The sequence below is a fragment of the Mauremys mutica genome, chromosome 16 (assembly GCF_020497125.1).
Source record: "Mauremys mutica isolate MM-2020 ecotype Southern chromosome 16, ASM2049712v1, whole genome shotgun sequence".
Lineage (NCBI taxonomy): Eukaryota > Metazoa > Chordata > Testudines > Geoemydidae > Mauremys > Mauremys mutica.
Window position 1 is genome coordinate 3,185,560 of NC_059087.1, and position 27,927 is coordinate 3,213,486.

The 27,927-nt window shown below is 45.7% G+C and overlaps 1 protein-coding gene across 3 annotated transcripts in view; it reads right to left on the bottom strand.

Moving 5' to 3' along the window:
* Positions 1-702: 702 nt before the first annotated feature.
* Positions 703-27,927, bottom strand: part of KIAA1671 (KIAA1671 ortholog) — a 123,343-nt gene continuing 96,118 nt past the window's right edge. For all 3 annotated transcript variants that reach the window (XM_044989852.1, XM_044989850.1, XM_044989851.1), the window contains 6 exons: positions 17,795-18,050; positions 15,737-15,911; positions 10,574-10,698; positions 9,450-9,580; positions 9,216-9,298; positions 703-4,712 (listed from right to left, as the gene is read on the bottom strand). In XM_044989852.1, the coding sequence (XP_044845787.1) occupies positions 9,220-9,298; positions 9,450-9,580; positions 10,574-10,698; positions 15,737-15,911; positions 17,795-18,050 (766 nt within the window). In that variant the 3' untranslated portion in view covers positions 703-4,712; positions 9,216-9,219. The remainder of the gene's footprint in view (positions 4,713-9,215; positions 9,299-9,449; positions 9,581-10,573; positions 10,699-15,736; positions 15,912-17,794; positions 18,051-27,927) is intronic.

Consider the following 27,927-nt stretch of genomic DNA (forward strand, 5'->3'; position numbering starts at 1 on the left):
GCCAATTATTCTACACAGGACACCTTCACACAACTCCTTCTCTTATCCTATAGAACACATTGCTTGTTTATTTCTATAAAACATTTCTATCATCACAGAATTGTAACATTTTGGACATTTGGCACAATGGGAGTTTGGATTGATCAACTCTTTTTTTGTTCCAAAGATTCAAATAATGTGTGACAGACCCTGCAAAAGCCAACTACACTCAGTTTCCACTACATACCTTTAATGGTATTGGGCATAGCCCTGTACATAGTCAGGATGCAAAGTGTAAAGAAGGCAGCTAACATCACTGGGTGCCTAGATTTTTAAAGGATTCCAAACTATTTATATTAAAACTTATCCTAGAATTGTTCTGATCGCTATTGTGATGTTTTGGTTCAGCAGGGCTCTCCATGTAGCAACTTTACATTAAACCACATCCACGGTTTACTACCTTACACATTGCAGGCATATTAAGTACATGTGCAAACTTGTAAAATTAATTATAAACTAATGGATAATGCTGCTCTGGATAGTATGGTTGATCAAAAGTTTGCAAACATATGTGAACAAATTGGAGAAAGTCCAGAGGAGAGAAACAAAAACAATGAAAGGTTTAGGAAACATGACCTATGAGGAAAGATTGAAAGAATTAGATTTGTTTAGTCTGGAGAAGAGAAGACTGAGAGAGGACACGAGAACAGTTTTCAAGTGCATAAAAGACTGTTACAAGAAGGGAGAAAAATTGTACTCGTTAACCTCTGAGGCTAGGACAAGAAGCTATGGGCATAGCAGCAAGGGAGGTTTAGGTTGAACATTAGGAAAAACTTCCTAACTCACAGGGTAGTTAAGCATTTGAACAAATTGCCTCGGGATGTTGTGAAATCTCTCTCAGTGGAGGTTTTTAAGAGCAGGTTAGACAATCATTTGTCAGAGATAGTCTAGATAATACTTAGGCCTGTCTTGAGGACAGGGGACTGGACTAGATGACCTCTCGAGGTCCCTACAATTCTATGATTCTATGATTTGTGAATTAGTAGCCGGCAGTTTCTGATATACAATGCTTCTGGTAATTTGCCAGCAATTACTAAGTGATCAAAACAAAATACCAGAGTGTGGAAAGCTAAACCTCTGTGCAAGCAAGAAGCAAGTTTTTAAATCCTACACGACCATGTTAAAAATATGAAAATGGAAAGCAGAAATTTAGCATCTTTGTGTACAGCAGGTAATACAAAACCGACTTCGCATATACTGTACTAACACCGACTTCGCATATACTGTACTAACCTCAAGATACACAGCCATAAACAAGGTGAATATGCAAAACGAATAAAGGAGAAGAAAAGGCCAACTGGCGTTTCCAGTGAATATGAAATGTACAGACTTGTACTGATCCTAAAACATCAGTGGATTAAAATTCTAGGGGAGGATTCTCCAAATGTCAGTGAAAAAAAAGGGCATTAACGATGTATTTCCAAGTTCCATACACCAGCCTGATTTACATTTACTTGTTTAAACTATTGATCTACTAATGCAGCTGTAGGATGAAGAGCAGATAAAACTGTGCCAGTCTTAAATAAAAAGAACAAAATGCTTCTGCAAAAGCACCTTGTATTCAGTGGCGAATGCCAAACACCAGCTATCTCCATCTATCATACTTATGAGAGTTCAAGTAAAAGTGAGTTAAGAGTTAAAACTTACTCTTAAAATAGCTTCCAATAGTTATTAATACAAAAAAAAAATCACACATGAAGAACATGCTGCAGGTTAGAGCTCATTCCTGGCTCATATTAACAGCAAGTTTTAATCTGTGATTGTTAAGGTAAAATAGTAAAAAGTTTCATATACATTATTTGAAATTAAAATGGAATTTATCTAAAGAAAGAGTTTTGCAGCATGTTATTATATGTGTAATAAATATTTATGATGTCAATAATTACATGGTGGGAACCTGGAGTCAAGATAAAATAGATATTTAATTCACATACAATACGAAGAAATAAAAGATCAGAAAAAAAACACTATCCCACTCAACCTTATCCTAAAGATTTTTTTTAGTCACACATATTTAAGATTAAACATTTCTCACTAGCAGTAAAACTACAGTACATTTCAGTGCATTGTCCATGAAGAAATGGAAACACATTCTCAAAGGGCTTTGCCAATATGCAAAACCAATCCCCTCAGTGTATCAGAATGCACAGCAAAAACACTGCAGCTAACAATCTAACGAGTTTGTGGCTTTCATTTTGTTGCATCAGGAAGTGTTAGACAAAATGCTCTGACTGTCATTAAAGAGACACTATCAAGTTGCTCAATCCTAAAATTAAACCTCCTTCAGTGCTTTTATGGTCACAAGGAAATTTATCTGGGTTTTGAATACCTAAAAAAAAAAAAGGCACCCACACGCTTAGCAAGGGAAATTAAAAGTGACCAACATTCTTCTGTCACACCTAAAAACGCTGCAGCTAATACTGTTCAAACTGTACACACCAACACCAGCAAGAACATCTGGTACACCACCAACAAAACAAGCTGGCTGATGCGTTACAAGCATAGAAAAATACAAAGCTTGCCTAAAAGTTACATTTCCAAAATAAAAACAGGTCCCACACCACATAAACAATGGGCAGAAAATCTATACAACTAGTTTTAAAAAGCAGTCAACATTGTCTCTTTAAGAGTTTGGACAAATGCGCGCCTCTGGAAGCTTCTCCCCCTTCCCTTAATGGGCAGCGGGAGGTGGGGGGGGGGGAGGCAGGGAGTTATCCACATGAAAGAGGGCAGAAGTGTGACTCCGTTTGGCAGTAATATTTGAGAATTCACTGACCTGGCAGAAGAAACTGTAAAAGCAGTGTCTGGCATGGTCACCTCTCTTAGGGCAAATAACTGTACAAAGACATTTTTATTTTGAAGTGGAAAAATATTCATTTGTATTTCTATAAAATAAGGGGTGCTACTGTTAGAACTCTGATATGAAAAGGGAGAAGCGCATACTGGACATACTGCAGTTATTTACTGACGTACGGGCTGGGAGTGAAATCACCTCATTTGTGACTTCTTTATGACAAGAGTTGGCACATGGTTTCTGGCAGCTAACAACTCGATGGGTGGCAGACAAAGGTTATCCCTTTGGCTAGCAGGTGCACTGTTGTGGTAGAACCACATAAGACAAGCCTTCTGAAATGCTGAGCAGAAAAAGGGAAAATGTGTGCAAGTGCTGGTGCCTGATTTTTAACATTTCATTTAAATAACCTTTCAGCAGGAGACAAGAATGTGTGTTTTGCTCCCACAATGCAACTATGTGCAGCTTCATCACATCTGACTGTTCAGGCCCAAACACTTTGCCACAGAAGGTTAGGAGAATAGTAGAATAGAAAGAGCTTATCTACTTTGATTCAATTCTCCTTTCCATGTCACTGATCTCCTTATCGGAGTCCTGGGGGTGCCTACCTTACCCTGTTGAGCTTTCCTGTTAGTGTATCTTTTTAAAGATTTTTCTGAAAAGAGCACTTGGGGAAAATAAAGTAACTAATACATATTTTAAATACAGTAATTTACTTATAAATGGACTTCTTGGTTAAAAAAAATCTTGCCGATTTCAGAATCTGGATCCAAAGACATCAAAACTCTTCTGATGTGACTGTCACAGCTGTGTTGTGATGTTAGTATCTACATTGTTAACATACCAACATTTGGTCTTAAAGTAAGATATATAGATCATTTCATAAACAGTTGAGAAGTGAGAGATTGCATTTAGGTTATCCCACAAAATCAGCATAAAAATAAACACTTAAAACTGATATTTACAAAGGTAACTAATAAAAATATCCAGTGGGACAATCTGAGGTGCTTCTAGAATGACATTCAACAATTACCTGGAACCCTCATATTGACAAGACTATACATCCTTCCTCGTCTCTTCCTTTTTAGTAATAAAAACAACATTTACATGTATTTTAAAGAGAATTGGTTGACATTATTGCTTTATCGTCTTAAGAATATGACATTCTAATGATGCGATTACACTACATGCTGACAGACCAGACAATCCCAGTTAAAGAATGAAAAATTAACATTACGCTCAATCTAAAAATCAACTTGATCTGCCTGATCAGCAGATCATGTGCAAGCATCAGCCAATCAAAAATACCTTTAAAAAAAATATCAGTCAAGTTTAATTTTTTAATATGGCAGTAAACATGATTTGTTCTTTCATTCTCTCTTCCACAAACTTCATTCTGAATATGAACCACTATTAGTTCACAGGAAAGATGATTTAAAATTTTGTTATTTTCATAAACAAATACAAACCCCAGCCTTTACATTTGACACGCCTACCAGCATTCACATGCTTGAGTTGCTGAACATAGCTTAATTCTGCAGAGATGTCATCTTTGTTCGAAGGCAAGGGGACTTTTCCTGATGCGCTGTATTTCCTAGAACAAATGTTACCCTCAGGCAAGACCTTCGGAAGTGCTAACTATACTGCACCATCTCTTACTTCAAGTAGTTCTAAAGTGACTATATCCTTCCCTATCTGAGAAGATACAGCTTTGTATTTGTCTTTGAATATTAAGCAGCTTTCTCCACAAAGCAGGAAGGCACCATGCACATAGCAGTGAAGGCAGGAAGCAAACAGCAGCAGCATGATGTGTGAATTTTAGGTTCAGATGAGTTAAGGCTTCTGTTATACTTCTCTGTCTTTTCCTAGTCATAATCAGGGTCTGAAAAGGGAGGAAAAAACAGAAGCTCTTTGAATAGCTGCAGTATGACATTGTTCATAAATTTAACAAACCCCATCGATCTCGAGACTCTCAAGTGTCTGGGATATGTGTGCACCATCAATGATGCTCTTTGCATGTTGCTGGTGCAGCAGCAGCCACGTGCTATTTTGTCTTATTAAATTGCATATGAACTATTAAGAGCATCACTGAAACCAAGTGCTCCAATGGTTTAAATATCTATCGGCATGTCATAAACAGATAGTTAAGGGTTAAGGTCTCTTTTACCTGTAAAGGGTTAACATGTAGTACCTGGTGACCACCTGACCAGAGGACCAATCAGAGATAAGATTTTTTCAAATCTCTGTGGAGGGAAGCCTTTGTCTGTGTGAGAACTGTTTTTGGACCTAACAGAGGACAGTCATGTCTCCAAGTTCTCCTGGAGTAGTTTCTACTAATTAATAGTGAGTATTAATTAGAAAGGCGAATTAGTCTTATGCTTTGATTTCTACATTTGCAATTGTGTGTTTGCTAAAGGAAATGCTTTATTCCTGTTTGCTGATATTGCTTTTACTGAGAAAAGGGGGAGAGGGGATTCTCTCCAGAGATTGATAACGTTATACCCTATGAGTGTCCAGCTTGGGCTCATAGAGATTCTGTATTTTCTTTTTATTCTTTAATAAATTCTTTTCTTTTCTTTGGACTTGGTTAATTCCTTCCCTTGGGGAAATTCAGGGGAAGGGGAGGGGGAAGTGGGCTGCTTCCCTGTGTGTAGAGATTCAAGGCATTTGAATCCAGGCACCTCTGTCTCCGGAGCAGGGGAGAGAGGGAAGAGGGGGGAGGTTCCTCCTCTGTGAATTGATCTGTGTTCCCAAGGGGGGAAACAGGGGTGTCCCGGCCCACGGAATTGACCGGGTGGTGGCAGCCGAAGGGAAGACCTACCCTAGGATTTTGGGGTGGGGGGAAGACATGCGGGTCCTCACTTTGAAACCGCCCAGTTTCAAGTGAGGGTAGACTTCTGACATGGTGGCAGCGGAGTTTCGAACCCATTCTTACAAGGAGTTTTTTTCAGCTAGGCTACGCTGAAGGGAGCTATTCTCTTCTTCTATAGCAGGAAAGCAACCTGACAGAAGAGGGAGTTTACAGTTTCAGCCAGGTTGGCTGGAGGAAATTAAGTTTCCAGCAGGCTTTGTTGGGAAACAGATTTTCTTTCTTGAAGCAGTTTTCAGGGAGTTTTTTTTTCTCTGCTGGCTATGCTGAGGAAAAACTCTTCCCTAGAGGTGTGTCCTTCCTTTGTGATATCAGGTATCACTCAGGATTCCTAAGGTGGGGGGAAGTGCTCGCCAAAGTACATTCCCATCCAACAAGGAAAACAGGTTTGGGGGGGGGGGAGACAGAAACCCTCCAGCCAGATTTTTTTTCCCTGTGTCTTTTGAAATCCTCTGGAGCCAGGGAATACAAATCTCTGAGAGGATTTACTACACTTTTCTGCAGGTACTAAGTAGCACCAGCCGCTCAGCTGGGCTTATTAGGAAGATTGTTTTTCTTGGAAACAGATTTTCAGCTGGGTTTAGCTGAGGCATAAGGTTTTCTAACAGGCTGTGTTAGAAAAGGATTTTTTTCCTTCTTCTTTTCTTTTTTCTCCTTTTTTTTCTTTCTGTCTGCTTAGAAACAGCTAGGAAAGAGGTGCAAGTTTTTCTAGGAGGCTTGTTAGAAAGGACCCCCACTGTGAGGTACTTAGCAAGTGCTAGAAACAGGACAAACCAGTTTTTTTGGGTCTTCTCAGTATATCAGCAAACAGCAACTACACATTTGCAAATGAAAAGGTTTTGTTTCTTTTCTATTCAGTCTCTCGGGAATAGAGAGGGTTAGGAATTGGGGAAACCAATTCCCTGACTGCAAAGGGGTGTGGCCAGCACCAAAAAGCAACACCAGCAAGCCACACATAAAATTCACTGACTGCAGAGGGGTGTGGCCAGCACCAGAGGCACTGTTCCCCATCCCAAGAAATTTCCCACCTACATGGCAGGTGAGGACACTGAGGCCTTCTTCAAAAAGGTTAAAAGGACCTGCCATGGGTACAGCATCCCTGAAGACCAGTACAAGGACTGGTCAGGAAAGTGGACTTTTGCTGTCTATAACAATTATTCCATCCCCATGCTACTGGGGGAAGACTTGGCCAACCATGTGCAGCTGGCCAAGAGGGGGGGAGTGGTCACCCGCGGCCAGGCCAAACAAGCAGGCACTCCCATCCCTGTTCCTGAGCCATCCACCAGGACCCTGTCTGTGTTACCAGAGACCCAGACAGAGGTGGTGGAACCGGATCCCATGCCAACAACTACAGCAGCCATAGTACATCCAGTCCCAGGACCGGAACTGGAAAAGCAACCAGCGGCAGAACCAGCGCCAGCACTGACGCCAGCACTTGCAACTCCACCGCCAGGGGGCGCCAACGGGCCTAAACTGGCATAAGCAGCAGACAACTCTACCCAAGAGGCTCAGCCAGAGCCTGAAATATCACCTTGTGCACCAGCGGAAAGCGGTCCACAGTCAATAAAAACAACCTCATCACCTACATCGCTCCCAGAGGAACTGGTGTCTCCCGCCTCAAGGGAACAGTTCCAGACTAAGCAGAAAGCCGATGACAGCCTTAAAAAAGCTTTGGGCGGCGGCACGAAGCAACCCACCGCCTCTCAGCTCTTCTACCCAATTCCAGTTTGTTGTAAAACAAGGACTTTTATATAAGGACATTCTTTCTGGTGGACACCAGGAAGGCCAGCATCCTCAAAGACAGTTGGTAGTTCCAACTAAGTACTGGGACAAGCTCTTAAGCTTGGGCCCTGACATCCCAGGGGGCATTCTGGGGTCCACAAAGCAAAAACAGGTTAAAAACATTCCTTCCACTGGGAGGGGATGGGCAAGGACAATGCCAAGTATGTCCGCTCAAATGCATACAAAGTGTTCTTCAGTGTCAAAAATCTTGTTGTTTACATACTTAGTAGTATATGTAATAGTGCATGTGTTTTGTTTATCTGTTTATGTTACAGTGCTAGGAGGAAATCACCACCAGTAGTTCCCACTGTTGGCGATTTGGGGGGCGTGTCATAAACAGATAGTTAAGGGTTAAGGTCTCTTTTACCTGTAAAGGGTTAACATGTAGTACCTGGTGACCACCTGACCAGAGGACCAATCAGAGATAAGATTTTTTCAAATCTCTGTGGAGGGAAGCCTTTGTCTGTGTGAGAACTGTTTTTGGACCTAACAGAGGACAGTCATGTCTCCAAGTTCTCCTGGAGTAGTTTCTACTAATTAATAGTGAGTATTAATTAGAAAGGCGAATTAGTCTTATGCTTTGATTTCTACATTTGCAATTGTGTGTTTGCTAAAGGAAATGCTTTATTCCTGTTTGCTGATATTGCTTTTACTGAGAAAAGGGGGAGAGGGGATTCTCTCCAGAGATTGATAAGGTTATACCCTATGAGTGTCCAGCTTGGGCTCATAGAGATTCTGTATTTTCTTTTTATTCTTTAATAAATTCTTTTCTTTTCTTTGGACTTGGTTAATTCCTTCCCTTGGGGAAATTCAGGGGAAGGGGAGGGGGAAGTGGGCTGCTTCCCTGTGTGTAGAGATTCAAGGCATTTGAATCCAGGCACCTCTGTCTCCGGAGCAGGGGAGAGAGGGAAGAGGGGGGAGGTTCCTCCTCTGTGAATTGATCTGTGTTCCCAAGGGGGGAAACAGGGGTGTCCCGGCCCACGGAATTGACCGGGTGGTGGCAGCCGAAGGGAAGACCTACCCTAGGATTTTGGGGTGGGGGGAAGACATGCGGGTCCTCACTTTGAAACCGCCCAGTTTCAAGTGAGGGTAGACTCCTGACACGGCAGAACCTGCCCGTTAACCAATGACAACACTTAGTAGTAGGACTCTACATATTGTTATAAAATTAGCAGAATGATGAATGTTATTATAATTGAATTGCCTGCCTAGAAGTTAATAGTCCCTTCATCTGGGCTAGTAAATAAGGCTACACAACAATAAGGGAAAGGGAGAAACTGCATAATCTGTACAGTAAATGCCAATGAAATCTGATCTGCTTCATTATGGAAATATTTTACTGTCTTGGACCTGGATTGCACAGTTACATACAACGTGTGTATGCTCTATGCTTGCAGAGTCAGCGTACAGGCATCTTCAGAACAGATTTTCCAGTCAAAGTTTCACATCATTAGCATCAGCTTTAAGGGGCTTGAGCATTGCAATGATGTGTCTGCTGCATGTCCATCCACGTGGCTGTACCAGTCACAGAAAGAGCTCACCCATGCCCTGTGGAAATAGGGTGGGAATACCGAACATAGATTCTTTCTGCCAGGCTGCAAGGGCTAAAGGTAACTGCATAGTAATCTCTCCTTCAGCTAAGAATCTCCTTTGGCTCAAAAGACAGGAACTTCACAGCAAAGCAGTCAAATGCAAATCCTACAGAGTAACACCTCTATTTTTGCTGTACTGTACCTTCTCAAACCTGATTCTCATGCTGGCTCTGCCTCTTCTTCGATTTCAGCTCTTTCAGCCATTGAGGAGACATTTCTTCTGACCTAAGGATACAGCAAATAAACTTTATCCTACAATGACAATACCTCATTACAGAAACAAACAAAATAAGCCAAATCCTTCTAGGATCCTAGCAAGGAAATGAACAGCTATTTCTGAATTGACTGCTTGCTGGAATTTGAACGGCTTTCTCACCTGTTCTCCTTCTCAGCACTAGAGGGCAGTACCCTGCCACCGGGAGCTCCTTGCTGGAATTGGGATTTAAATAGCTGTGCAGAATTTATTTCACTGGGACTCTCGGGCTCTTGTCTTTTCCGAAGCTGAGCCTAGAAGAAAGGTTTATTTTTAAAAAAGCTGCTTTTGGATTTCCTTGGAAGACAATCTGATCACTTAAATCACTTCACTGGCTTATGAAGCTGCAGAAAGCACAAGTCTGAAATCCATAAACTGCATAAATTCATAATGGAATTTACCATAAATCTGAGCTGTTTTGAAAACATACACAAACTATTATGAAGTTAAATTTCCTTCTAAACCACTGCCAATATTTCTATCAATACAGGGTCAATGAGTGAAAAAGCTATTTACAACATCACTATAAATTTCTTAGGCCATCTAACATCATCAATTTTTCTCTTCTGAACTGTTCAAAATTCATTGCACCGCGACGCCCTTCCGACAACTCCAGAAAGGGGGACCAAAGCCTGAGCCCCCCTGAACCCCACTCTCCCCGGTGGTGGGACCAACGCCAGAGCCCAAGGGCTTCAGCTCCAGGCAGAGGGCCTGTAACCTGAGCCCCCCCGAACCCCACTCTCCCCGGTGGTGGGACCAATGCCAGAGCCCAAGGGCTTCAGCTCCAGGCAGAGGGCCTGTTACCTGAGCCCCCCCGAACCCCACTCCCCCCGGTGGTGGGACCAACGCCAGAGCCCAAGGGCTTCAGCTCCAGGCAGAGGGCCTGTAACCTGAGCCCCCCCGAACCCCACTCCCCCCGGTGGTGGGACCAACGCCAGAGCCCAAGGGCTTCAGCTCCAGGCAGAGGGCCTGTTACCTGAGCCCCACCGCCCAGGGCTGAAGTGCTCAGGCTTCGGCCCCGGGAGGTGGGGATCGGGCTTTGGCCTCAGCAAGTCTAAGCCAGCATTGGCGACCCCATTAAAATGGGGTCCCGACCCACAGTTTGAGAACCGCTGGGTTAATGTATAAATTGCCCTTTCTGGGATTCTTGCACCTTCCTCTGGAGAGCATCTGATGGTGGCCACTGTCAATCATGGGATACTGGACTAGATGGACCCCTGACATAATCTAGTATGATCTATCTTCACCTTGAGAACAGAGTGGTCCATGCCTGGAAAAACAGGAAGCCTCTGAGGTTGCATAGCTGAGGATCTCTCTGTTTTGTATATTTTTTCTTCCTCATCAGACTCTTCCTGTTTTGTAGATTTCTCTTCTAACAAAAATTACAATGACCAGATGTTATTTCACACCAGACACATTTAAATAGAAACAAAGCAAGTTGGTCAGCAAATTTTCTGTCCATGCCTTGACCTCATAACCCTCTTCCTGTATAACAATGTAACATAGTAGAATCATGAAGACTTAGTGGAAGTTATTTGACATGATTTAGCACTCATCCCATAGCGATGGGCACATTGTAAATACCTAATGGTAGAGAGAGACTGTTTATTAGGGCTGTAAAAGGGCAGAATTGTATACTTAAATTAATTCAGCTCTTGTTTCTCAGTTTATACATTAAAGCATAAAAGCATGTATGTTACAGTTCAGTTTACAACAGCTCAGTTCACTCACATTCGCTGGCCTCTTACTTGGAAATTACTTTACTACATTTTGGCTTTGCACAGTCATCATCAAAGGTCACAGCTTGAACCAAAAACAGCTGTAGCTTTGTAATATTAACATTTCTGATTCAATGTCTTCAAAGAAACACTGCATTTTGTATTGAGTCAGATCACTAATTGTGCATGCAAGTGCAGCTAGTTACTAGTAACATGAGAACAGCGCAGCTGGCACACTCAACCATGCAATAGCTGGGACAACTTGCTCTTCATCTCCCTCAAACAGAAACCACCAGAAGGGACTAGTCTGATCGTACACTCTTCTCTCCCAGCCATCGAGCCTTAAGATCCTTCACTGTATCTGAACTTCCCTGGGGAGTCCAGAGGACTGCAGCCATAAAGCTCGATGCATAACTATGGTGGTTACCATAGAACCAGAGGCTGTGTCAGCTGATTGAGAGAAGACTGTAAATACACTCTGACAATTGCCTTTGGTGACGAGGGCTTGAAACTGGTCCTTCTGCTCTTGTGGCAAAAGTAAGAACATTTGCTATAGTTCATACCATTGTACTTTGCCATCAAGGTATGACAGCTGACTACCCAGGAACTGCAGGGCAGCCAAAGAGTAGCTTTTGTGTCCGAGAAGGTGCAGGAGCTTAAGATCATTGTTATGAGGTGTTGATCTAGACCAAGGGTGGGCAAACTTTTTGGCCTAAGGGCCACATCTGGGTGGGGGAATTGTATGCAGGGCCATGAATATAGGGCTGGGGGGTTGGGATGCGGGAGGGACTGTGGGGTATGGGAAGGTGTGCAATATGCAGGAAGGGGCTCAGGGCAAGGGGTTGGGGGTGCAGGAGGGGGCTCAGGGCAGGGGGTTGGGGTGCAGGGGGGGCTCAGGGCAGGAGGATGGAGTGCACAGGGGGTGCAGGGTGCAGCAGGGGGCTCGGGGCAGGGGTACAGGAGGAGTGTGGCAGGGGGCTCAGGGCAGGGGGTTACGGTGCAGGAGAGGGTTCAGAGCAGTGGGTTGGAAGCAGGAGGGGTGTGGGGTGTGGCAGGGGGCTCCGGGCAGGGGGTTGGGGTATAGGAGGGGTGCAGCAGGGGGGTCAGAGCAGGGGGTTGGGGGCTGAGGGCAAGGGGTTGGGGTGCAGGAGGGAGTATGGGGTGTGGGAGGTTGTGCTATATGCAGGAAGGGGCTCGGGGCAAGGGGGCTGGGGTGTAGGAGGGGTGCGGGGTGCGGCAGGGGGCTCAGGGCAGGGGGTTGGGGTGCAGGAGGGGTGCGGCAGGGGGCTCCGGGCAGGGTGTTGGGGTGCAGGAGGGGTGCGGCAGGGGGCTCAGGGCATGGGGTTGGGGTGCAGGAGGGGTGCGGCAGGTGGCTCAGGGCAGGGGGTTGGGGTGCAGGAGGGGTGCGGCAGGGGGCTCAGGGCAGGGGGTTGGGGTGCAGGGTGCAGCAGGGGGCTCAGGGCAGGGTGCGGCAGAGGGATCAGGGCAAGCGGTTGGGGTGCAGGAGGGATGCGGGGTGCGGCAGGGGGCTCAGGGAAGGGGGTTGGGGTGCAGGAGGGGTGCGGCAGGGGGCTCAGGGCAGGGGGTTGGGGTGCAGGAGGGGTGCGGCAGGGGGCTCAGGGCAGGGGGTTGGGGTGCAGGGTGCAGCAGGGGGCTCAGGGCAGGGTGCGGCAGAGGGGTGCAGCAGGGGGCTCAGGGCAGGGTGCGGCAGAGGGATCAGGGCAAGCGGTTGGGGTGCAGGAGGGATGCGGAGTGTGGGAGGGGGCTCAGGGCAGGGGGTTGGGGTGCAGGAGGGGGCTCAGGGCAGGGGGTTGGGGTGCAGGAAGGGGCTCGGGGCAGGGGGTTGGGGTGTAGGAGGGGTGCGGGGTGCGGCAGGGGGCTCAGGGCAGGGGGTTGGGGTGCAGGAGGGATGCAGCAGGGGGCTCAGGGCAGGGGGTTGGGGTGCAGGAGGGGTGCAGGGTGCGGCAGGGGGCTCAGGGCAGGGGGTTGAGGGATCAGGGCAAGCGGTTGGGGTGCAGGAGGGTTGCAGAGTGTGGGAGGGGGCTCAGGGCAGGGGGTTGGGGTGCAGGAGGGGTGTGGGGTGTGGCAGGTGGCTCAGGGCAGGGGGTTGGGGTGCAGGAGGGGTGTGGGGTGTGGCAGGTGGCTCAGGGCAGGGGGTTGGGGTGCAGGAGGGATGCGGAGTGTGGGAGGGGGCTCAGGGCAGGAGGGGTATGGCAGGGGGGTGGGGGCAGGAGGGGTTTGGGGTGTGGGCTCCGGCCTGGCGCCGCTTACCTTGAGCGGCTCCGGGGTGGCCAGCATGTCTGGCAGTGTCTCCTGGGGGTGGGGTGGGGCAGGCGTCTCTACCACGCGCTGCCCTCACCTGCGGGTTCCACCCCCGGAGCTCCCATTAGCTGAGGGTCCCCGTTCCTGGCCAATGGGAGCTGCGGGAGACAGTGCCTTCAGGCAAGGGCAGCGCACAGAGCCCTCTGCTCCCTCCTCCCCCCGTGGCCAAAGGGACGTGGTGCCGGCCACGTCTGGGAGCGGCGCAGGGCCAGGACAGACAGCGAGCCTGCCTTCGCCCCGCTGTGCCATGGGGCTGGCAATCCTGCGGGCCGGACTGAAAGCCCTGATGGACCAGATCCAGCCCGTGGGCCGTAGTTTGCCCTCCTGTGATCTAGACCAACGTTGCCGGCTTCGCTCATTAATGGCATTGACTACTAGAGAGTTTGGGGTGAGATGGGAGGAAAGGCACTCTGAGCCCTTGGCTGGTACATAGTGCTTCCTGTCAGCCTGCTTGCATGTGGGCCAGGCAGTAGCTAGCTTTTGCCATAGTGTACGGGCTGGAGGCTATAGGGCATCATTAATGGGCCAGGCTACCTCGCTTTGAGGAGAGGTATGTAAAACATGCACTGAGAGTGCTGTGGTTCTTGTATCTCCTCCAAGGGATCGTTAAAGCCTCTGCTGCCTTCTTGGAAGTCTTTGAAGTTACCCATGTAGGATGGGGGAGGGGACATAACTGCCTTGTCTCACGAGGAAGAGGATTTATTAGAGGGTAGTGCCTCCTCCTCTGCCCTTAGCTCTTGTTCTTCTAAAGGATCTTCCTTGGGAAGAGGGTTCTGGGGTACCAGTGGGGACACTCTATAGAACGGATCACCAGACAGGATCCAAGGGTTCCAGAAAGCCCAAAGTGGCAGGGCATAAGGAAAGGGAGAGGGATCTCCAGGATACTTTTACCAAGGCTGACGGGTCAGACATCAACTGGTTCCTGTGGTCTCATCCTTAGGACACAGCACAGGAAAGGTGGTAGAATCCTGTATGGAAATGTCTGAGTCTGGGAGAAGCTAAGGGTGTCAGTACCCATGGTGAAGTTGGCACAGGCAGTCACATTGGTACCAGAGACCAAGATTTTGTGTGAGGTTGCAGCAGCACTAGAGAGTATGCCAGTACCTGAGGGTACCATCAGTACTGGCAAAAAGCCTTCTTGGCACTCCTCAGGAGAAGGAATTTGGGCACTACTGACATTTGGAGAGCCTCTTGAGAAAGAAATGCAACCGGTATCAGAGCTCTTCGACGCTGATCCTCAGGTTGAGATGCGTCAAGTGGTACTGGAGAGGGTATGGATGGGATGGTTCGTACGCCTTTTATGACCATGGCTCAAGGAAGAGGTCAAAGATCCTTTCTTCAAAGAGTCCCTCCCTATGCTTGGAGGGCTCCAATGAGGCTACCACTTGTTTGCCGAGAGACTTCTTGGTACACAGTGTGCTAGAAGCCTTTTTTGGAGGTACCAACCTCTTGATACCCCAGGAACTATAAGCCTCGGCATTACCCATCTTGTGAGGCCAGCTCTCCTTATTTCCTGGTCTCTAGGCCAATTTCTCCCATCTGGGGATCAAGGTATTTTCTTTTCAGTAGATTTTGAAGTCTTTGAAGGTGCCGCTTCATCTCTGCTCACTGGAGCTGAAAAAATCACTGGAGTGGCCTGAGAGGCTGACCCCAGTGTATGGGTGAGGGGTGGAAAGGTGCAGGGGAAGATTTGGACTCTGAAGTGGTGGCGAGTCTCAAAGCGAATGCTTGATAAGGAGCAACTTCAGCCTCTCTCAAGTTCCTGGACCTGCTCTTGAAGCTAAAGCAGACTTGCACTTTGACGGGATGTGAGACTCTCTGAGTCAGCTGGAATGCCCATCATTGAGAGGAAAGGACCTGTGTCAGGTCTGTCAGAGTCTGAAGCCCAGGGTTTTGGGCACGCCCAAGGAAGAAAGGCGGCAAATGAACAGGGGCCAAAGGCAAGAGGCCCTGACCATGAACAAAAGGGGGGACCCGCTAAACCACAGAACTTGTGCTGGGGAAAGAAAATATAAAACAAACTAAAATGAGTGAATAACATTAATAAAATAATAGGAACAAGAAGGAAAAAAACAAGGTCGGTATGCTAAGCTAGTGGACATCTCTAGCCACAGGTTGAGAAGGAACTGGAGTCCACCTCTCCCTGTATAGCCTCAGGCTGGAGCACAAAGATGCGTAGGGCACAAGCATGAATATGCACACACTGCTGACAAAAATCTCTGACTGAAGATGCGCAGGCACACACACAACTATAGTGGAGTACCCACAGGGACATTAACTCAAAGAAGAGAAAAGATTCTACAGAGGACAAAATATATCTCCAACCTCGCAGCACCATGACTAATTATTTCACAGGACTGAGAGAGATACCTGTGGAGTCTTTAAACATCCAAGTGCTGTCAGTCTCCTGCATCACAGAGAGTTTGTTTTCAGACTCTATCCGTCTGCTTCTCCTGAGCGAATGGGAGCTAGGTGCCCGGTGGCGAATCCTTTTGCTGAGCTGCACACGGGTTTTCAGGGCACTGGAATCCAGTATAGAAGTTTGCTTTTAAAAAGAAAAATGTTACCCTCAAATGTGGGAATTTCAATTAGCCTGAAAATAGGGTGGTTCATTCCATAACTACTGCAGGTCTTATTTTTAAGCATAACCATATTTCAGCTTAATTAAGACTAGTTTTGTTTTAATTATTATCACCATTATTTTAAACTCCAATTAAATCGAATTTACTCAGAGTGCTAAGCTGCTATACAATAACTGATATGGAACTACAGTGGTTTCCCATTTGGACAGTTCCCTGAACTCTGCTTAGTTCTGGATGTTTGAGCTGCATCACTACAGAGTTATTTTTCAATAACCAACCTATAATAATCTGTGTGCTCTTACTAGGTAACAATGGCCATCAGCCAATCAGAAGGCAGGGACTTGCAAAACCATAAAGTGATTATGCAACTCTCTCTCCCTCTGATAGTCTGCTATATTTTCCCAGCTCTGATTGTCAAGCTGTTTGCCAGCAACAAAAAGAATGAAAGTTAAGTATCATGGCTTTTGGCAAAAAGGAGATGATCAGTTATTTAAAACAATGCCATCTCTATGCACAAAGGAAAACTGAATGGATTACAGTAGAGCAGTTGTATTTAGTGATATGATTCATTCCTGATTATAACCGAGTCTTTTCCAGAGGCCCTGGGCCCTCCATTCTCCCCTGAAAGCTTCTATTTTAAAACAAATATCTTAAAAGTTCTCAGTTCAGAAACTAACCATTCACCCAAACAGCAAAGGGGCCTTCTGGACTTTGACAGTTCTGCTTGAAGTCATCACTGTTTTGAAATGGCACTTGTAGCTGCTGGGAGGATGGGATCTATGGTCCTATAGCAGAGGCCACTACAAGGTACCCTACACCCAGAATCCACTGGCAGTAAGGTGTGAAACCACGGTGCTGCACTGCCCAGGATCTGGACTATCCTTAGTTACGGGAAGAGAAAGCGTTAGCCTCCTTCAGACATTTTACAGTGCAGTCTGTTGTTCAGCTACACTACTGCTATTCAGGTCAGCTACAGTAATACGTAAATAGATGCATTGTAGCGGCTTCTGAGAACACTCTATGTTCCACCTTCCCCAAAGCTTTAAATTCTACTACAAAACAGAGAGAGAGTGTGTGTGTGTGTGTGTGTAGAGATAACGTAACAATTCATAGGTAGCTTTCTACAGTATCTACCCCTAGCTAACATATAAGAAAAGACGAGTAACTCTTATTCATCATAAATTCTTAATTCACAGAGACTGTACCTGAAAGGAGAAATCCATATTATCTGTAGGAATGCTCTTGTGTAGCACTGAAGCGGAGTACTGTCTGCATGACTAGGCACTGTATTACTAACATTCCTGTGCAATTCAGGATTCTCAATTTTTCAAAAGATTCTCTTTAAACTAAAATCATTTTAGGAACATGATTTTAAAAAGACTGCAGAAAGATGGTCTCATTGTCAATTAGAAAAGTAGTATTAAAATCCAATATCTGTAGCTTAATCTGCATTTCTCACAGCATGGTGGAGCACTAGCAATTTGTATCACTTAACTATGTTGTCTCAGAAATGTATGACTTCCATTTCCTAGAGTCATTAAACTCTTTTTCACAGCACATCTCCTAGGAGCAGACTGAAAAATGACCAACTGAAGTGCAAACCATTGTCCCTTTGGTCTCTTTTAATAGAATTCACACAGACTTAATAGGAAGGGCAGCCACAAGAACTTTCACTGCAATTTATCTTGAATTTTTCACACAAGAAGTCACTGAAGAAGCCTTAATGGATAAAGAAGCATAGCACAAGGTTGAACATAAAATTGGGAGAAGACATGGCATAGCATTTTGCTAACAGTATAGGTAACATACTTAAAATGAACAACTCTTTCCCTTTATGGAGACTTACATCAATGAAGGAGAAGTCAATGGTTTTCTCCTCAGAGTAGGTATCTGCTGGAAGGGGTCCCACAATACCATCAGTTGAATCCATATCAGTGCTGGAACGGTCCAAACTTGTGCTCCTTTGGTCTTTTGAGGAATCATGCTGATCGATCATGGAGGCAGGTTCCGTTTGAGAAGAGAGAGAAGACAGCCGGCTATTTGGTGGCTGCTTCCTTGTTGAAACAACATTGCTTTCTGAGGAAGGAGACTCGGGCACAAAGCTGCAACACAAGAGAATGAACTCTGAGGCAGAAGGATGCATGAGCGAACATACCTGCAAGTATATTTCATACCCTGCATACTTAGAATGTATCACGATGTACTGCATGTACAGGAACATGTATGCAGCCATCTATGAGAGGGACAGACTATATAGTCTTAGAACTAGTGTGCGGTTTGAGTCATAGGGATAATAGATTGAGGGTGAAGTGAGGAGTCCTCTTCCATAAGCCCCAGAGCAACTATTGTGGCCAGAACTGCAGCCACAAATTTGTACCAGTCCCCATGGTGATGGAGGAGAATGGCAGATGGATCCATAAACCACAGCTCCATTGGCCCTGGTCCCAACCCAGCCCCACAACTCCCTAGAGTGCTGCATTGTAATAAAACTTTGCAAAGCTTCACAGTATACAGTGGTTGTGGACTTCCAAATCCAGCCATACTTTCTGCAAAGGAGCAGCACCAGTCCCACAAGGCCAGGTCTTTGCACCGCCATAGATGACAGACAGGATGTGGCCCTTAATCATTCAGAGTGAAAGCTGAAACCACGTCTAGAGGTAAGAAATGTATCATTTGGAGACACTTCAGGCCAGCAGAGAGGGGTGAATCATTTTTATTGTAATAACTTTTTCATCACAAATGGCTTCACTTAGGATTCACCTGCACCAGCGGTACATGTATCCCTGGGGGTATTCAGAGGTCTTCCAGGGGGTACATCAACTCATCTAGATGTTTGCTTAGTTTCACAACAGCCTACATAAAAAGCACTAGTGAAGTCAGTACAAACTAAGAAAATAAGCAATTTTTCAGTGATAGGGTGCTATGACACTTTTATATTTGTATGTCTGATTTTAACTTGGGTATGCAACAACGATCTGACTCCTGAAAGGGGTACTCTAGTCTAGAAAGGTTGAGAATCACTGGTCTATGCACAAAAATGTGTGTGAACTTAAAATAGCAGTAAAGACACAGCAACTTTGCTTTTAACTTGGGTTCAATCCCAGGCTGCCCTGTTATACTTGAGCTGCTAATCAGAGTTACAAAGCAAGTTGCCATGTCTTCTCTGCTATTTTAACCTGAGCCAGCTAATGCAGGTAGGCTAATCCGAGCTAAGAACACACACACTTTTTTTTTTTTTTTTTTTTTTTGCTGTGTAGACATATCCACTAAGTCAGTGGTTCTCAAACTTTTTTTTCCCGTGGACCACTTGAAAATTGCTGAGGGTCTCGGCAGACCACTTAATCATCTTTCCAAATGTTGTTTGTACCATTTTACTACTGTCAAACACTTTGGATAAAAGCGCTACACATATATATATATATATAAAAAAAACTTTATAACAATTAACTTTTTTTGTTCTACAAATAGAAGCACACAACTCATATTTTCATATCAGTAGTTTTACCTTTCTAATGTGATGGATGTGCCCTCTCTTCCCCTCCACGGCAGCCCCTGAGCTGGGAAGGAGGTGGGTCTCTCCCCTGCCATAGCAGCCACAGAGCTGAGGCTAGGAAGGAGGGCAGCCTCTCCCCGGCAGCCGCAGCCCTGGAGCTGGGGAAAGTTGCCTCTTTCTCTGGATGCTGCAGCCCTGCACGTCCCAAATTCACCCCCATCCCCTCTTCTCACCCCACTGCCCCCTCCTACCTACCCCTATTCCCCCCAAGGCCACCACCTCACCTTACATGTGCGTCTTCTCCAGAATCCTGGCACCTAATTAGTGAAGCCATGCCTGCGCAGCTCCACTAATTAGGTGGGTGGCCCTTCATTTTCTCATGTGCAATCGCCCAGGCGCCCACCTTAGAGGGAACTATCCGTGGACAACCTGAATGGAGCTCACGTACCACTGGTGGTCCACAGACCACAGTTTGAGAACTTCTGCTCCAAGTATCAGAATTACACAAATAGAATACATACAGATAAATGTAAAATTTCAACTCAAGGCATAATTTTGTTTACAGCAAATGTCCAAACAAGTATCTGTTGTTAGGTTCTGCACAATTAAGCAAACTGTCTGGCAAATCCAGAACCAGGGTCCACATTAGATGCACAAAAGGGACAGACCAGATGAGTTGGAACTGCAGCACATTTGAAAAGAAAACAAGTCAGAGGGATTATGCCCTGTCTACAGGCCTCGGGCCCATGAAGCTGAAAAAAGCATTATTTTCCTTATTCGTTTGAGTATGAAGTATCTGTATATGGATGAACATAGAGAAGTAAGCCCTAGTCTGTTCTAGAGAGGTTCTTATACTGTGCTCATAATGGTAGTATCTGAGTGCTTTCCAGAAGTGCATTAAATGATGTGCCTAACATGTCACGTGTTTGTTCTCTCATCTTCTCCCCAAGGTGACAAGCGTGTGCAGGGGAGTGTTTTGTTTGGGAATTTTTACATTCATCCCACCCCGCCCCCACCCACACACAGTCCATATATGTTAGACAAGGCAAGGTGAAAGAAATGTGCCTTGCACTCAGAGTGGATGGTGGTGAGATTTGTGATGATCCTTAGCTCTGGTGGGAATTCATTTCATAGTCTCGGGCAAACCCCTGGAAGTACATATAGTGTTTGCTCGGTACTTAGAAAGCTCTTTGAAGGGGCAGTGAAGAGTTGGGCTGTGAGTAATTTCAGCTACTTCTAACTCAAAGGAAAGTGAAATATTGTCAGCAACACAGTGAAATTAAACGTTCTGATTCTGAGCTGCTTACGTCACTGTCCTGACCAAAGGTCAGCACTTCCATGACTCTTCGCTGTCAGGGCAGGTGGGAAGATGCTATCCTGTGATTGTGGGGCATTAAGTTTAAACAGCATTAGGATTTATATTTTGTCTTTCCTATCTGCGATTATATTTGTTATTTAAGGTTCGATCTAGTCAGGCTGTGGCTACACTTAGCACTTCAAAGCGCTGCCGTGGCAGCGCTTTGAAGCGCTAAGTGTAGTCAAAGCACCAGCACTGGGAGAGCTTTTGAGAAAGCTCTCCCAGCGCTGTCCATACTCCACCTCCCTGTGGGGAATAACGTACAGCGCTGGGAGCCGCGCTCCCAGCGCTGGGGCTTTGACCACACTGGCGCTTTGCAGCGCCGCAATTTGCAGCGCTGGAGAGGGTGTGTTTTCACACCCTGCTGCAGCGCTGCAAATTTGTAAGTGTAGCCAAGCCCTCAGAGAAATACTGAAGGGTTGATCCCTCGATAGGCAACCATCAAGAGTTTAAATCACTCAAGAAAATGAAACCAACACTGGCCTGATGAACCATAGTTGCCGAGGTGGGACAGAGGGGATCACTAGGTTAAATAAATCCTAAACTATTGTGGAATTTAGCAGTCATAAGCAACAACTTGAACTACGCTTGGGAGTAGCAGATAAGCAGGGCAGGGCACAGCATGCCAGTGTTATATATACTCATCACAGTTCACCCCACTCGGGATCTGTACTGACATATTCTGCGCTAGCTAAAGATTCTGGGTTCTTTTAAAGAGTATCCCCTAAGTACAGCACACAAACGACTCGCCTCAAGATTAAAAAGGTGTGGATCACTAATGTGAGGTCAGCATCAGAGAGGAAGGGCCAAAGACAGCCAGGAGTACTGCGGAAAGTGTCATAGTGGACCACAAGCTAAAAATATGAGTCAACAGTGTAACATTGTTGCAAAAAAAAAAAAGCGAACATCATTCTGGGATGTATTAGCAGGAGTGTTGTAAGTCATTCTTCCGCTCTACTCCGCGCTGATTAGGCCTCAACTGGAGTACTGTGTCCAGTTCAGGGTGCCACATTTCAGGAAAGATGCAGACAAATTGGAGAAAGTCCAGAGAAGTGCAACAAAATGATTAAAGGTCTAAAGAACATGACCTATGAGGGACGCTTGAAAGAATTAGATGTGTTTAGTCTGGAGAAGAGAAGACTGAGCAGGGACTTGATAACAGTTTTCAAGTACAAAAAAGATTGTAACAAGGTGGAGGGAGAAAAATTGTTCTCCTTAACCTCTGAGGATAGGACAAGAAGCAATGGGCTTAAATTGTAGCAAGGGAGGTTTAGGTTGGACATTAGGAAAAACTTCCTAACCGTCGGGGTGGGTAAACACTGGAATGAATTGCTTAGGGAGGTTGTGGAATCTCCATCATTGGAGATTTTTAAGAGCAGGTTAAACAAACACCTGTCAGGGATGGTCTAGATCAAGGGTGGGCAAACTTTTTGGCCAGAGGGCCACATCTGGGTGGGGAAATTGTATGCAGGGCCATGAAAGTAGGGCTGGGGCAGGGGGTTGAAGTGCGGGAGGGAGTGCAGGCTGTGGGAGGGTGTGCGGGGTGCAGGAAGGGGCACAGGGCAAGGGGTTGGGGTGCAGGAAGAGTGCGAGGTGCAGCAGGGGGCTCAGGGAAGGCAGTTGGGGTGCAGGAGGGGTGCAGCAGGGGGCTCAGGGAAGGGGGGTGCGGGGTGAGGTGCAGGAGGGGTTCAGGGTGCGGGCTCCGGCTCGGCGCCACTTACCTAAGGTGGCTCCCGGGCAGCAGTGCAGCAGGGCTAAGACAGGCTCCCTGCCTGCCCTGGCCCCACGCCACTCCTGGAAGTGGCCAGCATGTCCGGCAGTGGCTCCTGGGGGTAGGGTGGTGCAGTCAGCTCCGCCACGCGCTGCCCTCACCTGTGGGTTCCACACTCGAAGCTCCCATTAGCTGTAGCTCCCCATTCCCAGCCAATGGGAGCTGCGGGGGGTGATGCCTGCAGACAAGGGCAATGCACGGAGCCCTCTGCTCCCCCTTCCCCAAGGGGCTGCAGGGACGTGGTGCCGGCCGCTTCCGGGAGCAGCGTGGGGCCAGGGCAGGCAGGCAGCCCACCCTAGCCCCACTGTGCCACGGGGCTGGCAATCCCGCGGGCCGTAGTTTTCCCTGATGGTCCGGATCCAGCCCGCGGGCCATAGTTTTCCCTCCCCCGTCTAGATAATACTTAGTCCTGCCATGAGTGCAGGAGACTGGACTAGACGACCTCTTGAGGTCCCTTCCAGTCCTATGATTCACTGTAGCAATGTGCTACCATCACATGCTGTGGAATACCATGCTAGTTACAGAGTTTCAATTTACTTTGCTTTCGCTGGGTTTTCAAATGGTTTTCACTCCAGTTCAACATTAGGAGTATTTTGCCTCTCCAATCATTCTAATAAAGAAAAACCTCCCCACTTTATTCTGGGGGCATTTCAGTGAGTCACTCACCCTGCCCCACCCCAACAAGCAATTATTTTTTAAAACAAATGATACGAAGTTACTCATGTTGAGCAGCAGATGGCATCGGAACCTAGAATTGGAATAGGAAGGTCTTTAAAGGCAGATCTTTTTTAAAAGACACACTTTAATAAAACAAATACCAAGGTTTTGAAGACCTGTAGGTGATCCTTAGCAGCAGTCATTCAGTCCTGGAAAACTACCCCCCACTCCAACCCCAAAGGTAGCTATCAAAGGAATCACTCTACATCCAGACAGATTTATATTGGTCAGTTATCTTGCATAACCCTTGTGGGACACAGGGTTGGTGCAGCATTTGATGGGGGAGGAGAAAAGTGGGAATAAAGCAGTTTCATGGCGTGGCAAAGCTAATGGGGTGGTTTTATTTTTATTTTTTAAATGAGAAGCACCCATGGCTCAGACTCATTTCTGCTAAGAGTCCTTTATGATTAAGTACCTGCTTTTGAGAAGTTTCTAGCTAAGCTATTTTAAGAAACAAAAATCTTAAACTGTGTGCGTGTGTGTGTTAAATATATGTGTGTGCACATTTCTGAAGAGCAGCACTCAGTACTTAGTGTGATTGACATTGATAACAATCTTGAAAGGAAAACATTCAAGAATGTACTGTTGGAAAAAATAGTTTTTATCAAGCAACAGCAATCATGTTAATTTCCAGGTTGGCAGGGACTGGTGGCACTGCACAGGCAGAGTTTCTAGCAGATAAGTAGAAGAAAGGTCTCTTGCTTCCCTCAACAGTGGCCCTGCTCCCAGCCAATTAAGAAGTGGTGCTAATGAGCTCCAGAGGGAACCTTGTCTAGGAAAGATGGTTGGTCTCTGCAACTTTAAGCCTTCTACATTCATTCAGAGTGTAGAAGAATGCAGAAATGTGCTAAGAGAATTTTGGGACATAGCACCTTTGGTGGAATTTAAGCTACACATTTAAAAATCTTTTCTGATTTGTAAGTCTCTGGAAAAGTTATCCCATACCACACCCTTGGACTGAAAGTGATGTAGGCATGGGCAGCCTTGAAAAGTGAAAATGTTTTGCTTCAACAGTATTAGAAAATACAGTTGCTCTCACTTGATTAAACTAGTTAGTGGCTTCCTCATCACAAACTTTTGAATAGATTCCCTTTTGGAGTTCCTGCACAATTACAACATCATTACATTCTAAATATTGTGACACAACTCATCAATAAGAAAATGACAAAGATAACTGGAGCACGAGAATATATTATGCAGAGTAGATTTTTTTTCCTCCTCAACACCACATTAAGTGAAGGAGCCAAATTAGAAATTAAAATCTACAGTATCATTTAGAATAGATTGCAACTTCTTTGGGCTAAAAATCTATATGCTTGCATATTCTGTATATCACACAATTATTAAAATACCATATCCGTGCTCAATACTGTATATGCCTTTCAAAAAGACTGTCTGTTCCTCTAAAAAGTAAACCCAACATTTTCATACAAAGTGCACCCAAACCTAAGCACAACGGGTACCATACAAATGTAAGCAATGAAATTCAATATTTTATTTTCATTGTTCATGTAAACAGTCCTAGCAATTCTCTAAGTTGCTGTAGAGAATATGCTGCTTTACTCAGTGCAGGAGATTGTGTAATACCAGAGTCCGGAAGTGAAATACAGGGGACATCCTGTTTTAACTTGAATACCTTTGTAATATATTAAAGAGTCAGAGTCAACTCTCTGCATCTACACACTGCAAATAAATAGCCACATATGGTGCAAAATCATTTCCACTTAAAGATTTCAGTTACAGGATATAAAAGGTAAATTCATGCCATTATAGCTTACTGATATTGGATTACATTGACGTTCTTTTCTAAAACTTTCCAGTAGTCCAAGGAAATGGCTAAAATGTCAAAATGTCACCTGGTATAAAATCAGAATATTACAATTCCATTATGTAACTAATATGTCTCTCTTTGATCAAAGAGACTGAATTTGCCTCTCTGAAGACTATCATTTTTAAATAATTACTGCAAAGAGAGATTGGGATAGCTCACTGAAGAACTTGAGAAGGTTTATACAAAAAATTCTCTTTATTTAAGAAGAGAAAATCTGAATAATTGAACCATCACTACCCATTTTAATGAACTATCTGCTAACCTGCATTACAAATGAGGCTGGCTCTTAGGCTAGCTCCAGCAGTGCCTAGCTCCACTGGGAGAAGATCTCCAGTTCCTCTCTCAGGGAAGGGCCCCCGTAAACAGGGCCCCGAGCATCTGTGATTTCACAACTACTGATTTTGCCTTGGAATTCTCCTCTTGCCTCAGAATGGTGCTTCAGAATCTTCACTGTCATTAATAAAAATTATGTTCCTAGTCTTTAAATTTGGGGAGCTAACCTTGAAAAGTAGCAACAGAGCATAAATCAATTCAGGAATATTGCTGAGACATTCCTGAAAAGGACTAAAACAATAGCTCTTACAGAGCTGTCTTGTTCATCTGAATCAGGGCCCCATGGGGTATGTCTAGACTGCAATGAAACACTCGCAGCTGGCCTACGTCCGCTGACTTGGGCTCAGGGCGGGGCGGAGAGCCTGGCTATAAAATTGCAGGTTAGATGTTCAGGTTTAGGGTGGAGCCTGGGCTATGGGACCTTCCCCCCGTTCAGAGTCCCAAAGCCGAGGCTTCAGTCCGAGCCAGAACATCTACACTGTAATTTTCATAACCCTGCAACCCAAGCTCCACAAGCCTTAGTCAGCTGACATGGGCAAGCTGCACATGTTATATTGCTGTGTAAACATACCCATGGACTCCATGGGTAGGGATGCAAAACCATGCTCTGCAGTATCCCTAGCCTCTGTTTGCCAGAAGCTGGGAATAGGTGACAGGAGATGGGTCACTTGATGATTACCTGTTCTGTTCATTCCCTCTGAAGCACCTGGCATTGGTCACTGTTGGAAGACAAGATACTGGGCTAGACAGACCATTGGTCTGACCCAGTATGGCCGCTCTTATGTTGTTATTCAGCAGCCACAAAAACCACCTTTTCCCTGGGATACCAAAAATGTCAGCATTACTGACAGACACAGAATTCATCATTTTGCTGCAGCCAGGCACCCAACATTTTATTTTCTGTCTGCCTTGCCAAGACCAACCTGAAGCAGCAGCCTCTTGCTCTCCAACTTTCCCCATTAGGAGGAGGTCACTAGATTACAGTGCATGCTTCCTGCACTGTTCCTTTAGGCCAGGCAGCCGGAGCTCAGTTTGCAGACAGGACGTGGGGAGAGCCAGAAGTGTAAGCTGTCAGGCTGGTCTGCCTGGAGAATGAGCACTGCAGTTGAGGTCCAGAGAGCTGGGGAGATGAAATGTTGAAACTGGCTGCCCAAGAGTTTCCAAGCTGGACCACCTAGACAACATTGTGGTAGCCATGGCCCAGGGAGCCAGACTGCCTGGAGAACATACTGAAAACCCCATTCTCAAACATAATCATTGTTCCAATGTGAATGAGTATTTTAAACTGTCTCTCATAGGAGTCAGTATATATTTGAGGTCAGGCCTGGGAATGAAGGATATGTCATGTCCCTGGGCGAGAGTAAGTGAACCCTGCATTTAGGGTTTCTTGCAGCAGAATCTGATCTCATTGTGCCATGGAATACAGCCCCTGCCCTGGCCATAATCCCGAACCCCAAATAACTATAACTGCTCTCTACAGATAAACAATTGATATACAATGCAACTACTCAGGTAACTCATCACCATACTTTTGTACAAAACCTGTTCTTAAACCCTCGTCTTAAAAGCTTATCCAACCATAAAAATAAACAAGCCTGCAACAAAACATCTAGCAAGTTACTGAACTACATTTCCCACAACACCCTAAGGCTAGGTTAGGAGTCACACAGCCATCCCACATTTAAAAAAACCCACCCCTCAGATACAGAGGCCTTCTAACTCTGAGGAGGAAACAGGGTAAGCCTTCTAGCTCCATTCATCATCCTGTTCTGTAAACAAATACAACATTTACATAACAACCCAATCAAATCTGATGTCCTTTAACAAGCACTCCATAATTCTCCACCCTTCAGTCTCACAATGGCTATGTTTTAAGCATCTCCTTTTTCCTCAGGAATAACTTTTTACACTCCTTGCAGGAGCACTGGGTAGTGAAGCACCCAAGGAGATGCAGCACAGGAGGCATCAGGGTGGGGGATGCACACAGACGGCCTTTGCTCTTTGCGTTTCCCATACCTGGGCTGCTCTGGAGGCCAGTCCCCAGTGTACACTGGAGCAGCTTTGGAGGTTGCTTTAGCTTACGCCACCTTGCCCACAGCCATCAAAAGGCTACTTTCCAGCACAGCGCAAGATTGCTGGAGTGCCGAGCCCTCGGGCCAATCTCCCTGCTCCCAGCACCACTGTCAGCCCCTGCACTACACAATTCCGCTGGGACAGTCTCTCCCTACCTGCCAAAGGAGCTGTCTAAAAGAGGCATAGCATGGCAGGGATCTGGCCAAGAACTTAAATAAAGCCATTCAATCCCAAACAGAGAACCACCAAGTTAGCTCGTGGCTCACATGATGCACAATATGTTTTTGCAAAACAAAGTAAGGTGTAAAGTTTGGTTTTATATACACACAGCCTGAACGTTTGGAAGAGTGTGCAAAGTACATTCAAAATAAAACACAACCAAGAAAAATTGACAGAACAAGCCC